The sequence below is a fragment of the Dermacentor andersoni genome, chromosome 5, assembly GCF_023375885.2.
Source record: "Dermacentor andersoni chromosome 5, qqDerAnde1_hic_scaffold, whole genome shotgun sequence".
In the NCBI taxonomy this organism is placed as follows: domain Eukaryota; kingdom Metazoa; phylum Arthropoda; class Arachnida; order Ixodida; family Ixodidae; genus Dermacentor; species Dermacentor andersoni.
In genome coordinates, this window is record NC_092818.1 from 125,786,555 (window position 1) to 125,804,181 (window position 17,627).

Below are 17,627 nucleotides of genomic sequence, written 5' to 3' on the forward strand. Positions count from 1 at the left end.
TATTACCATTATTACGGCCTACTGCTTTTTCTACTACTACTACTACTGGTGCTGCTCATGCTGCTACTATTGCTACTACTAATGCTATTACGACTACTACTGCTTGTGCTACTACTACTACTACTGGTGCTGCTCCTGCTGCTACTATTGCTACTACTAATGCTATTACAGCTACTACTGCTTGTGCTACTACTACTACTACTACTACTAGTACTACTACTACTGGTGCTGCTCCTGCTGCTGCTATTGCTGCTACTACTGCTATTACGACTACTACTGCTTATGCTGCTGTTCCGGCGTTTGTCGCCGGCAATCACTGCGTGAGCAGCAGAAAACTTAGACAAAAGGTTAATTAAGAAGATACGTAAACAATGCACACTACTACTACTACTACTACTACTACTACTACTACTACTACTACTACTACTACTACTACTACTACTACTACTACTGCTACTACTGCTACTACTACTACTAACTGCTGCTACTGCTATTGCTACTCCTGCTGCTTGCTGCTGCTAGTATTGTTACTACTACTACTCTATCGCTGCTACTATTTCTACTGCTACTGCTGCTACTACTACTACACTGCTCCTGCTGCTACTACAGTTACTACTTCTCCAACTACTGCTACTGTTGCTGCTGCTTCTGCAGCCTCTGCTGCTACTGCTACTTCTGCTGCGGCTGCTGCTGTAAAATGCTGTAAAGGATGCTGCTGCTCCACTGAAATAGAATACTATTGCTTCGACTACAACTACACTACTACTACTATTACTTCTGCTATTACTGTTTCTGCTGCTACTACTCCTGCTACTACTTCTGCTTTACAGCTGCTATTACTACTAGTACTACTACTGCTGCTGTATACTATTGCTACTATTGCTAACTGCTGCTGCTGCTACTAGTGCAGCTGCTGCAACTACTGATGCTGCTATTGCTACTACTACTACTACTACTACTACTACTACTACTACTACTACTACTACTACTACTACTACTACTACTACTACTACTACTACTACTACTACTACTCTTGCTACTACTAACTGCTGCTGCTTCTACTACTACTACTACTACTACTACTACTATATACTGCTGCTGCTCTTGCTACTGCTGTTAGCTGCTGCTGCTGCTGCTACTGACGACGACGATGCCACCACCGCCGCCGCCGCCGGTGAAGCGCCGCAAGCTGCTGTTCCGGCGTTTGTCGCCGGCAATCGCTGCGTAAGCAGCAGGAAACTTAGACAAAAGGTTAAGAAGATACGTAAACAATGCACACACATTATTCCGGCTCATTTCGCCATGTCCAAATGCTAGAATCAGTGCTGTACAGTAGGCGTAGTAGAAGGCAGAGCTAGAAGTTGTTTACTAGGACATAGTGGTACGTATAAGCTCAGCCACTGCATTAAATCGAGATTACTGTCATTCGTTTAGGCTTCTTTTCTTTAGTTATCGTCAATGGCTTGGAAGCCACAGGTTGTACGCAATATAATTTACATTACATTACATTTTAGTAGCTTACAGAGAAGACGTGATATCGTTCGACCCTCGTTTATGTTGTGGCTCGTCACGAAACATTCAGCTTTGAGCATTATTACGTGACATAGGTAAACCATTCATTCTTCAGCATGCACTCAAATATACATGCCTGTGAGTCTCAGTGAGTTTCAGTGCATAAGGCTCGATGTTAGTCCCACTAAAAGTGCGAGAGAGTGTCTAGAAAATTCGCATTACTGTGTGTCCACCATATTTTTTCAAAGAACCTTGCTTTTGACCAAAAATAATCGCAAGATTGGTTCACTGGAGCAAAACCTTGATTTAAATTAAATAAAGGTTCGGCATTTCATTCCGAGCTTGTGGCGCAAAAAAAAAAAAACAAGGACGAAGAACTACTTGGATGACAGTAGCTACAGTAAAGCGCGCAGTGCTAACAGAACGCCGTTAACGAGAAGCATATTTTTTTATCGCTAATTGTCCATTGTGAACACAATAACACTGCGAGCTGATCATCTTTTAATGCAAACATCTGCGTGAGAATGCTGTGATGTGAACGCTGAACGGACGCATTTGATATGCGCTCCGTGTTTTTCGGGCGATTTCTCTTTTTATCGGCCACTTCCATTTTTTGGAGTGGACTTGCTACCACCACTTCGGACCTGGTGTTGTGCTTTCCGTACCAAGGCAAGCAAGTTATCATATTTTTTCGACCTTTCTCTTTTGGCCAAACCTGCTGCGGCAGCTAAGCCTAAGAGCTGCCACGACCTCGACGCGTTCGCGCGCAGCTGCGGTGGCAATGCCGCACCCTGCCATGCCCAACGCCGCATCAAAGATGCCTTACACCATAGAAGGCTCCGATATCACCACCGAGGAGTTATCCGACGGCACATGGCGTTCGAGATGCAACGCCGCTACCGAGGCCCATCTCCGCCTGAACAACAACCTGCCGGAGCCCAGACGCCGGCCACGACGCTGTCTGCCCCGAATGCACGCCAACGCGGCCGCCCTCCACCACCGACCAGAAAGCGTCCGCTTCCCCGCCTGCCCTCGGACGACCTCAACATAGTCCTTCGCCCGCAGGGCACACTCAACCTCCACACCGTCAGCCCCGCCCGATTGGCTGTTGCCATTTACGCAGCCGCTAACGTCGACCAACGCCTGGCAGTTACTGCCGACCAGGTTAGAATCCACCCTGCCAACAACACAGTGACAGTGAGCACGCCTGACAGTGCTCGTGCAGTGTCTTGCGCCAAGGTCCGCGCCATCACCATCGACAGCACAGAAGTCCCGGTCGCCGCCTACGCCCCAGCCCCGGACAACTCCGTGCGGGGGATTCTGTACCGGGCTTACAGCTATGAAAGCGACGCCGAAATCTTCGCCGAGCTTCGGGCTCGCAATCCCGACATCCCTATCGTTGCTGCGCGGCGTATGGGCCAGGCACGACACTTTGTCGTCACGCTCACCGAAACCAAGCTGCCCCGATACATGCGGTATTTGGGCTTCACCTTCGAGGTCTTCCCTTACAAGGGGCGCCCGGAAGCTTGTTTCAACTGTCGCAAACTAGGTCACAGAACAGATGTGTGCCCACAACCGCGCCAACCCACTTGCCGCCGCTGCGGCGTGGCCCACCGAACCTCGACCAGCCGGCCAACCACACACTTGTCAAGCCACGTGCATCGTATGCAAAGGCCTACATCCCACTGGCAGTAGAAGCTGTAAATACCGTTTCGTGCCTACCAACCAACCTAAATGTTCCAAATCATCCACGGACACTGAAACTGACCCCGGCACCTTGTCACGGGGCCATCAGTCTCGCTCTCGGAGCCGCGGCCGTCAACAACGATGCGCTCGATGCCCCATTGCGCTCTCGGGACTCCCGGGCAGACTCCCAGGACGGGCCGGATACCAAGTCCACCAAACAGGTCGCGTGGAAGATCCCTCCACCAGCTACAAGAAAACTGCCCAACCCCCAGGTAAGGGAACTGGCAGACATGGTTAAACAACTACAGCTACAGTTAGCAGAGATAATGCTAAAATTCATAGCCTTGATTCTGCACGGGCGCACCCACAACCGCGGCCACAGCAGGTGGCTCGCGCTCCCACCTCCGACCCCACCAATGACCCCCACATGGGCACCGTCCAGCCCAAGTGCAATAAGCGCAAGGCACCTCCCCCCTCCTCTACATCTGACCTTGATGCATAATTCTAAGCCTTTGACGCCCGCTGATCTAAAATAGAGCACGTCCTGAAACGGCTGACCCCCACTATCGACCAGCTCATTGAAGGCTGCACCAAAATGGCAGCCAATATTCACACCCTAACCACACGCCTCGACCACCTCATGGGCCCTCCGCAAACTGACGCCCTCACTACACCAAAGCCCACTCAGTCGCTTGGTGCGCCTCCCTCTATACCGACAGTGCAGCCGCGCGGGCGTCTGCTGGCGGTATTATCAAAACCGACGTAGCGTTTCCGCAGCGTCCCGAACCCTACAGGAAACGCGATGGCTAGCGCGCCCATCACAGTATGGCAGTGGAATTGCAGGGGCTTCAAGGCAAGGCGGAGAGCCTTGGAGTATACCCTGCAGGACCAGTCATTTACACCCCACATTATAGCGCTCCAGGAAACATACACCGACACCAAACTCGCCAGCTATACCGCTTACAACCAACCGGTGGCGCCGGATCTCCGCCCGAGCACCGCCACCCTTGTACACCGCAACCTCACCGCCAATCAACTCGATCTTGACTACTCAACATCCTAAACGTGTACAGCCCCCCAAGTGACAATAGCGCTAATGTCGCCACTCTCCTCCGCAAGGCGTGTGCGACCGCGCGGAACGAGATGCTACTTATAGTGGATGACTTTAACGCACCACACGCCGAGTGGGGCTACCCCAGCAATGCCTGCGGTTGTAAAGGAGCCAAGGTTTGGAACACTGCCAAGACATTGGCTCTGACGCTTCTCCTCGACCCCGAACGGCCCACCCGTTTCGGTAACAGCATCACGAAAGACAGCTGCCCCGACCTCACTACGAGCTCAGCGTCCGCAAAGCCCCATAGACGACCTCGACACATGGACAGATACTCTGCTCCGCGACGCAGCCAACTCCACCTCCACAGTCACCCAGGAGGAGGGTGGCCCCACCCCAGATGCTAAAATCATGCATATGTGGGAGGCCCAGCGCAGCATCCACGCTCGCTGGCTCCAACGCAAACACAACCGCCCTCTCAAGCTTCGCCTCGCTAGCCTCGAACGAGAGATCGAAGCCTACTCCACCAAACTTAGTCAGGAACAATGGAATTAGACTTGCGACCGACTTGACGGGCAGTTGGGATGCAAGAACACATGGCTTCTGCTCAAGCACTTACTTGACCCGACCCACACCAAGTCTGCATCACACAAGAATCTCAACCGCGTCATACACGCGTTTCCAGGCACGAACCAGGAACTCCTCGTTACTTTGAAAGACAAATACATCAACACCTCCACCTACATTCCCACCCCCTTAAATTACAAAGGTTCCCAGAACCCAGACATGGACAGAGACATCACGGCGTCGGAAGTCCGCACCGCTCTCAACCGCATCAAGACTACCGCGGCCGCCGGCGATGACCGTATCACCAACAAAATGCTCCGCAACCTCGACGACCAGTCCGTCGCAGCACTTGCGGACCTTTTCAACCACCACTGGCATGAAGGTCACCTTCCGGACTCCTGGAGCATGCCAAGGTAATCTTCATACCCAAGCCAGGCAAACGACTCGATCTGGGCAACCTCCGGCCCATCTCGCACACATCTTGGCTGGGGAAGGTTATGGAGAACGTAGTTCTAAACAGACTCCACACTCACGCAGACAAGGCTCCTAAATTGGCTCCTAAATAGGCTCCTAAATTGATATACGGGCCGAAATGTGCAACTAGAATTAAATGATGATGGACGGTACTTAAATGGCACAGATTTAGCAAAACGCTTTATTGGGTACTTTACGAACCTCATGGACGACATTGAGGCTGCCAATTTTCTAGGTGTACGAAACTGGGAAAGTGCACTCTTTCGACCTACAACTCCGGAAGAAGTGTGCGCTATGCTTATGCCACTAAAAAACACCCAATCCCGCGATATTGATGGACTTAAGATAAAGTCAACTAAATTTGTTATCGACAATATCCTCCCAGTGCTCACCCGCATATACAATGTTTATCTGTCTACTGGAGTATTTCCGACTGGCATGCAGTGCGCGAAAGTTACTGTGTTATTTAAATCTGGTGACAGAAACAGCCTTTCCAATTATCGACCTGTGTCAGTACTTCCAATAATTTATGAATGTCTCGAGAAAATCATCTGTAAGAGGGTGGTGTCATTTTGCGAGAAACATTCTCTGTTAACTGAGCATCAATTCGGCTTTCGTCGAGGCATGTCAACAGAAATGGCTCTGCTAATGCAAGAAGATCTCGTATTGAGAGGGTTTGAGGAAAATAAAATACCACTCGGTGTCTTTGTGGATTTTTCCAAAGCATTCGATGGGATTAATCATATCGCGTCGTTCATGAAATTTGAGCATTACGCTTTTCTCGGTTTGCCTCTTGAGCTTCTTAAGTTGTACTTTCGCACTTAAACAAATGAAAACAATGTGTTAGTATTGGAAATGATCGCTCAGGTTTATTAAACATGCACGCTGTGGTTCCTCATGGCAGCATACTAGGGCCTGTACTTTTCATTATTTCCATTAATGACTTAATAAATGTTACCGACAAAGCCCAATTTATACTTCATGCTGATGATAAAGCCTTTTTCTTCCAGTCATATTACATAGAAAAGCTGACACAATTAGCAAACACCGTATCGTGTAATCTATTGTTGTGGTCAAAAGCAAATTCATTAGATGTAAACACAGAAAGAAACGGCAATACTGTTTACACCTGTACAGAAAACCGTAAATCGTGATGCGGAAATCTTTCTTGGAAATAAAAAAAAAATGATATTGCAGCTAGTGTGGGAACACTGGGAGTAGCGTTCAATCAACATTTAAGTTGGGATGAACATGTTGAGCGCGTAACTTCAAATATGGCTAGAGCGTGTGATATACTTTGTAAATTGCGAAACACTCTTCCCCAAAAAATAAGGCTACTGCTCTACAATTCTATATTCACTTATCAGGCAAACTACTGCTACCTTGTCTGGGGAACGACGTCCGAAAAAAAATTTATGTCGCCTATCTGTCTAACAAAAAAACAAAAAAAAAGCTTTGAGCCACGTTGCTCAGGTTGCGCATGACGCTCCCACGGGACATCTATTTTCATCACTTCACGTTCTTCCCTTTTATCAGCTGTATGATTTTAACCTTGCAATAAAATACGTGACTAGCGTGAAATGCAATGATACTAAGTTTCTTAGTCTTTGCAAGTTAGAAAAACCTGAAGTGCAATACGACATTCGAAATCATGAAATATGGGCGGTTCCTTTTTCACGGACCAAACAAGGCCGTAACAGATTAGAATGCAGAATGCCGATGCTACTGAACAACTTTTCAGAAAGAAATGTCGACATAAGCACAATTAGCCGGCAGAAATTAAAAAAGGCATTGTAATAACTATGAATAAACAGGTGCATATACCATAAACGCAACTTCTCTGCAGAACACTGTATTATTCTCTGCGAAATTACCAAAATAAAACATCTGTACAGGTTGTGTTAAAATTGCGTCGCTGATTAGAATGCATTTAAATGTGCGCCAGGGAAGTGTTCGTATAGCTAAATATATGTATGCCCCTTGATACATTTTCCCCCCTCTATTAATTGTTCGACACACGTTAAAGACGTTTATATGCGATTGTGATGTGTACATTGTATCTGAAGTAACATTGTTGATATAAATGTATTGTACTAGATAATCATCACGAGTAGAAATCATGATTACAACATAAATCTATGTTCATATGTTATTTTATACTTAGTTATTGAAATGTCAGATATCATGTATGTGTTTTCTTTATATCAGATGTTTTTCACTGACAAATACAATGGGTGCCGGAGCTTCTGTCAAGCTGCTGGAAAGCGGCTTCTTGCTCCAGGCCTGGCATTTTTTGTTCTTTGTAAGAATTGAATGCGAAATAATAAACTTTCTGTCTGTCTATGGTAACGCGCCCGACGCAGCCGGGGATCGAACCGCCGCGGAAGCGACGCGGGAGGTCTTGAGGCCACAAATGGCTAGGCGCGGTGTGAGCGCCATCTGTTTATGATGAGCCAACTAGCCCGTGAAAAAGGCACATAGTGATATCGCCAATAGACGCAGTTTGCTTAGACTGCTATGAAGTGGTTCAACTGCAATAAAATTATGCGTTCCTTATCGTAGGTGCCCACTTTGCTGCTCGGATTATCCAAGCTTACTTCCGCATTAACAATGCGTCCGGGAACGACAGATCAGCGGGCTACGACATGGTCTCCTACCTCACGCAGGTCAGTTTATATTTTTCGAAAAAATGACGTCCCTGGAGTGTTTTTAGACTTGTGTGCTCCGAAGACTATATCGCAGACAGTAACCTGAGCAGCCGAAGTGGCTTAATGACTATCACGTTGAGCTGCTAAGCTCAAAGTGATGGGTTCGAATCCCAGCCGCGGAGGCCACATTTCGATGGGGAGTGAATGCGAAACCGCTCGTGTACCGTGCATTGGGTGTGTGTTAAGAGAACCCCAGGAGGTTAAAATTATTCATTTGCCTCACAATCCATGTGCCTCACAATCAGACCGTTGTTTCTTGCACGTAAGACCCTGGAATTTAATAAATAATTAACATAGCGTGTATGGAAAGCAGATCTTCTGGACGAAGTGTCGGCTCAGAATAAATGCGCGAGCACCACTCGCGGCTGCTCGTTCCGTGCCGAGCCCGCTCACAGACAGTATTCGCTTCTGTCGCCCGCCAGGTCATCCAAGCTGAAGCCGTACGCACGGGCTGTGAAAGGTTCAGACGCCTGCGCGGTCACCTCTACGATGGCCTCGGCCACAATATGGGCGTTCTCTTCTGGCAGCTCAATGACATTTGGCCTGCGCCGTCGTGGGCGTCTATCGGTCAGTGAAGGGCATCTGTCTGTCTGTCTGTCTGCCCGGGCGCGAGCGCGCGCGCGTGTGTGCGTGTGTGTGCACGCGTTACTGTGCGTTACTGTGCGCACACGGACGTGTACGTGCGTCCCGTACAATGTGCGCGTGTCATATACACTCAGGAAAATGCTACACGTATGAAAACGTCACTTCGAGTTCCCGAAAACACGAGATCCCCTGTTTTGTTTCTGTGTTTACAACGCGTATAAGAATTTTATCTCCCTCTAAAATAAAATAAAACTATCTACCCCTTTGAAGCATCGTGCAGAATATGACAGGCAGTAAGCAACAGAGTATACCCGTTTCTTTCCAAAGAAACAGGTAACCTGCATTAACCGAATGGCTAATCATTCGCAAGCCACCGAGGTGCTGTTGACGTGCTTCCAACGTGGATGCCGGAAGTGTTTCCCCTGATACTTCCGGCGTCCCGCCAGACTCGCGGAAGGACTCACTGCACGCTTTCTTCGCCGCTCTCCAGTCCTCGCACTCGTGCGTACTGACACCAACGCAAGTAGTCATCACAAGCGCTCGACACGCGTCGCGCGAACCCTACAGTGCGCTTATCCGTTGGCATTCATAACGTACACGAAGAGCCCGTAGATGCTTCCATTCCACAGACCATCTCCAGTAAAACGAATAGAAATGAAGCAAACTTCTCCCCATGAAAGACTCATCGTGGAGAGGCCAGCTTTGACAACATTTTTAACGAGCTGTGTAGCCTGCATACATCGCCCAAGAGGCACGCCCTAACTACCGTATACAACAAGCTGCCTGAAAACCTAATAAAATGTTTGAGAATCGGATCCGTAATTACGCAAGTTCTAGGATATTTCTCAAGAAGTTTCGATTCTACGTTGTTTAAAGAAAGCTATCAGTGTTACAAGGAAGCTCTGGCTCGGATTCTCCGTGCTCAAGCACATGTGAAATATAAATTGCCTCATTAGGTGAGTGCTCTACACCTTTAATCCGACTTGTAACATTTAGGAGACATATTATGGTTACAGTGGAGGATAACTGCAGTTTTCTTTTTTTTCATTCCATTCATTGCAAACTTAATTAAATTTATGTAGTAGCATCATGTAAAAAAATTGCAACCGCAAGGTTACAGCTCGTTAATTACACGACTGAACCTCGTGTGAACATTACGTAAGCTTTAATAATAGAGAGTTTAAATAATTGTCCTGAAAGCCTTGCATTATAGTTTAAATGCAGTATTTAAATCAGTCACGGGAATTTCAAGTTTGTAAGTTAACAGCGAGCCTCCATGTAGTCGAAGGCTTCCTGTTTAATAAAAATTGTTTGTTTTCTATAGCATCTATTATAAACCTTACAGTGCTTGCAATATCTGAGATAACTTGGCTTTTTTAAAATCGTGCGATTTCTTTCAACTTTTGTAAAATATATTCATATCTAAATACTGATATCAGTACTTCTAGACAATACAATTTAGTGTCTTGTTTCATATATATATATATATATATATATATATATATATATATATATATATATATATATATAATTGCAAATTTGTTTCACGATCGCCAAAGTAGAACATTTTTTAGGGGCTTTTCGTCAAACTACTTTGTGCAGGAATCGATGTAAAGATTGGTCTTAAATACGTCAGTGTCACCAAAAACCTACACGAGGTCCTGTTCGGTCGCTGGGCATAGCGTTCCTAACTGGCATATTCACTGTCGCTACCACCTACATATTGCTAAGAATAGTGTGCGCAACGTACTTCGTACTTGCTGCGTGACCACTGTGAAGATAAATGAGTAAAATTTCGAATAATTGAGTACTATTAATAATTTAACTCGGCATATAGACAACCGAAAAGCAATCAGCATGCGCCCGTACTTTTTGGAAGAACGGGGAGCGTCAGCTACACAAGCCTAGAAATGGCAATTAACCGCGAGTGCCTAAATGTCTGTCACTAGCTTAGATTGTTAATATCGCGAATAACTTAAAGTAATTCCACAAAAATTTATAAATTGCGGGTGCCTTCTTTATAAGCGAGTAACTATTGGTTATCAGTGAATTCATTAGCAGTAATTGCGGTCTCTATTATTGTTAGCGAGCGCAATGTGTTCTGTCGGTGTTTCAATCCAATCGGGCAAGAGTGTCGCGCCGCCGTACGATCGGGGATATAAATATTATTAGCGAAAACTTAAATTCTACTTAATCGATTGACCGTAACCGGCGCGATTGCCTTATTGGTGAGCCCTGCACTATGATCCATATCAGACCTCAATATACTTGCCATAGACTCACCTCTAGGTGTTCTCAAGAAAAACATTACTCGAAGCTATTTTAGAGACGTTCATCGGTCCTCTCAAAATTCTTCAATTAATGCTTTATTTTCCCCCAACTGCAATGTGGCAACTTTATAAAACTGTTGTGAAGGAAAGAAGAAAGCGAAAGAGAATCAGTCAGCTTAACGAGAGAAGGCTACCATTGGCTTACCGGCTGCGGTATACCCGCAGTGGCTATGACGTTGCGCTACTCAGCACAAGGTCGCGGGTTCGATTCCGGCCACGGCGGCCACCTTTTGATGGGGCGACGAAATGCAGCGACGCCCACGTGCTTATATTTAGATGCGCTTTAAAAATCCCAAAGGGGGTCAGCGTTATTTTGGAGGCCCCTACTACGGTGTGCTTCATATTAGCAGCTATCGAACCGTAGCTTTTTCCACGTAAAAGTCCAGAATTTATTTTCATGTTAGCCAAGCCCGTAATGGCGGGAAGGAGTGATTGGGGAAGAAGCGCGCAGAAAGAAAGAAAGAAAGAAAGAAAAAAAGAAAGAAAGAAAGGAAAATTATGCAGCTGCAACGTGCATCTCTGAATTTATGTGAAGCGACGCTTTCACGAGTGCTACGAGCTTGCCAATTTCATTCCTGCATCTGTGGCGTAAAAGAAACTGGCATTCATGCATGTGCTCTCGCGCACCCATGCCACGCAACATGACAACAGGCGACGATAATTTTAGAAAGCTAGTTTGACGTTGACACGATATAGAAGTATACCTGCGATTGTTACATCGGGGTCAGAGAATCGGGACGCTGTGCTGGGGGGACCGACGTTCAATCTTCCCTTCGAGCACGCAAGTATGCTTTTTTTTTTTTTTTTTTTTGCGCGTGAGCTATCCGGCGAGACTGCAGTAGCAGCCAGCAGTACCCTGCAGCCAGGGTCAGAAAATTCCGGGAGGGTCCGCAAAGGAAGAGCTTCGCTTTAAACGAACGAAAGAAAGAAATGAGTTGGGCGGATGCATACGATGCAGCACACGTCGCCGATCTTCCTAGTCTCTCACGCAATCCTGGTGATATCAAAAACTCTGGTAGCGTCGTCGAAAGCCGACGTAAGGAATTGGTTGAAACACTCTTTATATTACGCGAAAGCTTCTAACGCGCAACACATCGGCATACACAACAGGCATACACAGACTGTCCAGTAGAAAAACACATCCCGAAAACAGGTTCAAAGTGGGGCATGCCCACCGCCTGTGCTTTACAAAGATGACCCTGCATGTTTGCTTATCTGCGTAGGAAAAAGAAACTACTGCTAGTCAAAAGAAATCGAGTGTCTTCCAGTGCGATTTCCCTAAATGAGTGGCTTTGATTTATACAGATAACCTTGCTTTAACTTCACGACGTATGGCGGACAAGTCACGTTCGGCGCGGAAGTTAACGTTAGTGCAACTCAGTATTAAGAAATCACTGTACTTTATGCTGACTTGAATGACCGTAATTTTCCCACGCATAACGGTCGTTGCTGACTTTATTGCAGCTGTTAGAGCAATGCAAGTGGAAAAGCGGGCCGAGCAATTCGGGCTGACGGTTTTGCGCAGACTTAGTGGTCATAAAGAAATGTTTTCCGAGCAGCGAGAACAGCGAACTTTTTTTTTCTTTTTACGGCCGACTGCTACGGGAGACACGTATAGTGTAATTCACGCGGATGCAATCACCTAGCCTCTCAGTTCATTTTCAGTGCACTCGTTTTATAGCCGCATTCCGTCAACCTTGCACCGCACCTCTTGTGTCTTTCACCAGAATACGGTGGCCGCTGGAAGATGCTTCACTATTTCTCGAAAAAGTTCTTCAGTCCCATTATCGTATCGCCGTACCTGGAACGAGTGGAGGAACTCAGGGTGTTCATCGTCAATGACTTGCTCACACCTGTAGAAGGCGCAGTGCTGGACGTCACACTACGCTCATCAGCGTCCTTCACTCCTCTCTGGGGATTTCAACTGCAACCCAAGGTGGTGAGTCATCAGCGATTTCACCAATGGCGTTCGCCAGACGTCAACGCATTTTGTGACTCGTGTCACTCGGGCACCGCAAACCGCACTTAGCAGGCACGCACGTGCACACACCCGCGTTTATAAATGGACGCAGAAAGCAATTCTGTCAGCGATGGTCTTCTGACACGGTGGTTTGTCACTTACAGGCAAGTGCCCTTTCTGTCGACCTTGGGAGCTACCCTGTAAGCGACCCGCTACGACGTCACAGCTGCTCGAGATTCCGGCTCTGTTTCTTCTGGTTCGAACTACGCGACCAGACAACGGGAAAGCTGTTGGCTCCAGAGGCGTACTTACTTCCGGGCGACTTCAAAGAGACCCATCTTCACTCCACAACAATAAAGGTAACTTCCACTGCTTACCATTCAACAACTTCGTGCTCAATAATAACTTCATTCTAAAGTTTCGATAACGACAACCTCAGAACAGTTTGTGCCAGAACGCTTAGCTTTGTAACAGTAACAAGCACAAAAAAGATGAACCAACGATACGTTACCGTTTTGAACATGATGCCTTGACCTGTGCAGTCCATTTAACGTTCTTTCTTAACTTTTATACGAAAAGTACGTGGGCGCTTCATCGCGATGGGGAAGAAGAAGCGCCGAGCAGTGCAGACGTGGAAGCATCGGCTCCGTTTCTTTTTCCATGCTCCGCTCGTCAGTTTTTAGAGTGCAACGAAAAGAAGCATACCACTGGATCTGCGAAGCGACGGCGAATCTACTGACACCAAGATTCGAGGTGGGGCTTGTTTTTTCACAATCTTACGGAACATTTTCTGCTCCTTAGTGAGGAGTAGGGCCACCTGACCGCAGCCATGGCGGATACAAACATGGAAGATAAAGATTTTTCTGGAAATGAAGGAAACATTGGTCAGGACGACTACGGCTGGCAAGTAGTGGCTGGCCGAAGATCACGAGCTAGCACAAAGGCTGTGGATCAGGACAGCACATTGCCACGTAATCAGCGAGAGCATGGAGTCAAAGGAACCGCCGTCGGTGGAATGGTCAAGAATCGGATTATCAAAGCTTCGAGGAATCCTCAACTGCCCGAGGAGCACAGAAAAATCATTATACGACCTCGAGGAGGGCTCAATTTGAACAAGGTGAGCAACACCACGATTGGTTCCGCAGTCATCGAGGCGTCCGGCCTAACGGAAGAGGAGGCCCGTGAAGATGTTTTCTGCCCGAACTTCACTCAAAATATCATCGTAGTCAGCACACCTAAGCCCGAACATGCTGCGAAGTACGTTAGAATCAAGTCTTTCAAGATTATGGAAGCGGAATACGAGGCAAATGCATGCGAAGCGGCACCACATGCCACATGCAAAGGCGTCATCCGAAGAGTGGACATCAGAGACTCGCAAGCTATAATAACAAGAAAGATAGTGCATGACTTGAACCCGCTTGCGCTGGCTGCCAAGCGCATCAAGACGTCGGGATCGGTCATCGTACTTTTCGATGGACTCAAAGTGCCCAATTTTGTCAGGTACGGATCCACACTAGTGAGATGCTACCTCTACAGGAAGCAATTCGACGTCTGCTTCACCTGCGGAAGGGTCGGGCACCGCTCTGATGTGTGTCCAACACGTGACTTTGTTCAGTGCAGGGGATGTGGAACTCGCAACCCAGGAGATGAACATGTGTGTGTACCTAAGTGTAAATTTTGTAAAGGCGATCACCCTACCGGCGGCAAGTTTTGTGAGCAAAGATTTCAAATCCCTTCAGTCATACGACTTCGTCGAAGAGAGCGCAAACAGGACTCGGTCGTCAACAAGAGTGCAGTCGGAATCGCAACAGCTGGCGCCCAACCATCGCCCCGAGGACAGGGAGCACTCACGCTCCAGGAGTCGCACCAGATCCAGGCATCGTTCACTATCCAGGGAGAGAAGGCGCTCCAAGTCAAGGGAAGCGCAGGTGCGCTTCGTGCAAAGGGACTCAATACCTGGCGAGAAGACGCCAGGAAACACTTGGGCTGACAAAGTAAAAGGTATGGCGAGAGTGGCTGGGGGCGCCTCAGTTGCTGTGGTTGATGACAATCATGCCAGAATAGAGCAATTAATTAAAGAAGTAACTTCTTTAAGAAAAGCTAATGAAGAATTGACCAGGCAGGTAGTAGAGCTTCGTAAAAAAGACCAGTCGAGCCCTGCTAGAGTAGAGATTGATAGACCTGTAAGCAAAAGCAGCGATCCAGGAGAATCCAGCTCTCCTGCCCCTAAAAAGAGGGCGGTGAGTTCCGAGGATGAGTCAGTCTTCTCAGCCCTCAGTGAAATAAAAGATGCAATTAAAGCGATAAGAGAGACAGTGGAAACGACCAACTTTAAAGTGGACAAATTGTGGAAATGGAGACTAACGGCGGAGAAAAGACTTAGGAAAATTGAGACGCGAGGGGATGACGACGATGAGTATCTGCCATCGGAGGCGGATAGTATAAAGTCCATTCCTGGATTGTCGGGGGTCATCACAAAGAGGAAAGTAGCGGGTAATAGAAAGGCAGCCTCACCTAATAACAATGGACAGTAATCATGGATTTAACGTGTGGCAATGGAATTGTCGCGGGTTCCAACACAAAAAAGCAGCGCTGCGACAGGTGATCAGGTCATCTGAGGCCAGGCCAAAAGTAATTATGCTGCAGGAAACCTTAGCGGACGAGATTATGCTTACTGGGTACAAAGTTATATGTAGAGACAAAAAAACGGGGAGGGGGTTGGCGACCCTCATTGACAAAAAGTTGCCATACATTGAACATGATATTCATCTTGGACATTCCAGGTTTGAATTTATTCTAGCTGAGATAATACTTAAAAGGAACAGAGGTAAGACCCAAAGCATTTTCTGTTTGAATATTTACAGCAGTCCTAAAGACATGAGACAGAGGTTTAGAGCACTCTTCAACAAGGTGCTTTCGTTTGCCAAGAACTCCCCGCTCATTATTGGATTAGATTAGATTATATTATGGGGTTTAACGTGCCAAAACCACTTTCTGATTATGAGGCACGCCGTAGTGGAGGACTCCGGAAATTTCGACCACCTGGGGTTCTTTAACGTGCACTTAAATCTAAGTACACGGGTGTTTTCGCATTTCGCCCCCATCGAAATGCGGCCGCCGCGGCCGGGAGCTCATTATTGGAGGGGACTTTAATGCTCCCTATCACACATGGGGTTACACTTGGAACGCAAAGAAGGGAGAGGAGCTATGGAGTCTTGCCCTGGATTTGGGGTTATGCTTGATTACTGATCCGGCGTATCCCACCCGTTGTGGCACGTCCACAAGCAGGGACTCCACACCAGATCTTACTTTCGTAAACAACTCAAGAGGAGTCAATTGGGAAAATTCAAACATGGATCTCGGGAGCGATCATTATATCATACACATAACCATACGCATACCGAGACAGGAAACTAGAATCTTCAAATTCACTGATTGGGATCAGTTCAGAAAAATCAGGGCGAACAGAAGGAAAGTGGGGCCTCTAGATACCGAGCAGGATCCCCTTCAGACGTGGGTCACCCAGCTCAGAGAGGACGTCAAAGAGGCCACTAAAGAAATCAGGACAGAGGAAAATATTGAGGCTATGGACAGCAGGCTGGCGCCTCTCATTGAGGCCAAACAGTCTATATTACAGAGATGGAAAACGCAGAGACTTAACAGAAGGCTAAGGAAAAAAATTGCGCAATTAAACAGAGAAATTGATGATCACTCGAAGACTCTCGTGAAGCAACAGTGGGATGAGATCTGTAATTCGGCTGATGCTAGACTCAAGCATGGAGGTAGCGGGAACCTCCTCAAGCACTTGCTCAACGAGAATGAAACAAGGACAAGCAAGAGAACAGCTATATCTAAGTTGGTTCATCAGGAAAGCCAAGACAAAACAGAGAAGGATATCATGGATAGTCTCGCAGCCAAATATCTCCCACTTAAACAACCAAACGAAGAAGACCAGATCCCCAAATATACGGGAGGCATATGTGAAGAACTTGACCGGGACTTCACTGAGAGTGAAGTGAGGGCGGCTCTTCACAGTCTTAATAGTAGATCGGCAACTGGACCTGACGGAATAACTAACAAGATATTAAGAAATCTGGATGATGAATCAATTTCTTATCTAACTGAACATTTCAATGAGTGTTGGAGAAAAGGGGTATACTCAGAGGAATGGAGGGTGGCCAATATTATCCTCATACCAAAGCCAGGAAAACAACTCACTCTGGACAACCTCCGTCCTATTTCCTTAACGTCCTGTCTAGGCAAAGCTATGGAACGTGTCATCCTAAATCGACTCACTAAATACGTTGAGCAGAACGACATCCTCCCATATAACTTGATCGGCTTTCGTCCCGGGCTGTCAACTCAGGATGCTATGCTGCTGATCAAACACCAACTTATACAGGCCAGCCCAGCGCATACGAAAGCTCTTTTGGGATTGGATGTGGAAAAAGCTTTTGATCGTATAAAGCATAAGGCAATACTTGGCGTCCTCTCGGAGATGGGGTTAGGTAAGAGACTTTTTAACATGATTAAGGACTTTCTTAGAAATCGAACTGCACAACTCATGCTGGGTGAGCTTAAATCAGAAGCTAGGAATTTGGGAAATAGGGGCACTCCACAAGGGGCTGTGCTCTCACCCATGCTATTTAATTTAGCAAAGTCTAAGGTTGCAAGAAATCTGGAGAAAATTGAGGGTATACTATATGTGGTATATGCCGACGACATAACCATATGGAGTGCCAAGGGTAATGTAG

The 17,627-nt window shown here is 47.0% G+C and overlaps 1 protein-coding gene across 1 annotated transcript; it reads left to right on the top strand.

The window, feature by feature from the left end:
* The first annotated feature begins 7,861 nt into the window (after positions 1-7,861).
* On the top strand, positions 7,862-15,662 carry LOC126531106 (beta-mannosidase-like). The gene is made up of 5 exons (XM_055070502.1): positions 7,862-7,956; positions 8,421-8,565; positions 12,641-12,852; positions 13,038-13,232; positions 15,657-15,662. Exons 1-5 carry the CDS (start codon positions 7,936-7,938, stop codon positions 15,660-15,662), a joined length of 579 nt encoding a protein of 192 aa, XP_054926477.1. The 5' UTR covers positions 7,862-7,935.
* Positions 15,663-17,627: the final 1,965 nt, after the last annotated feature.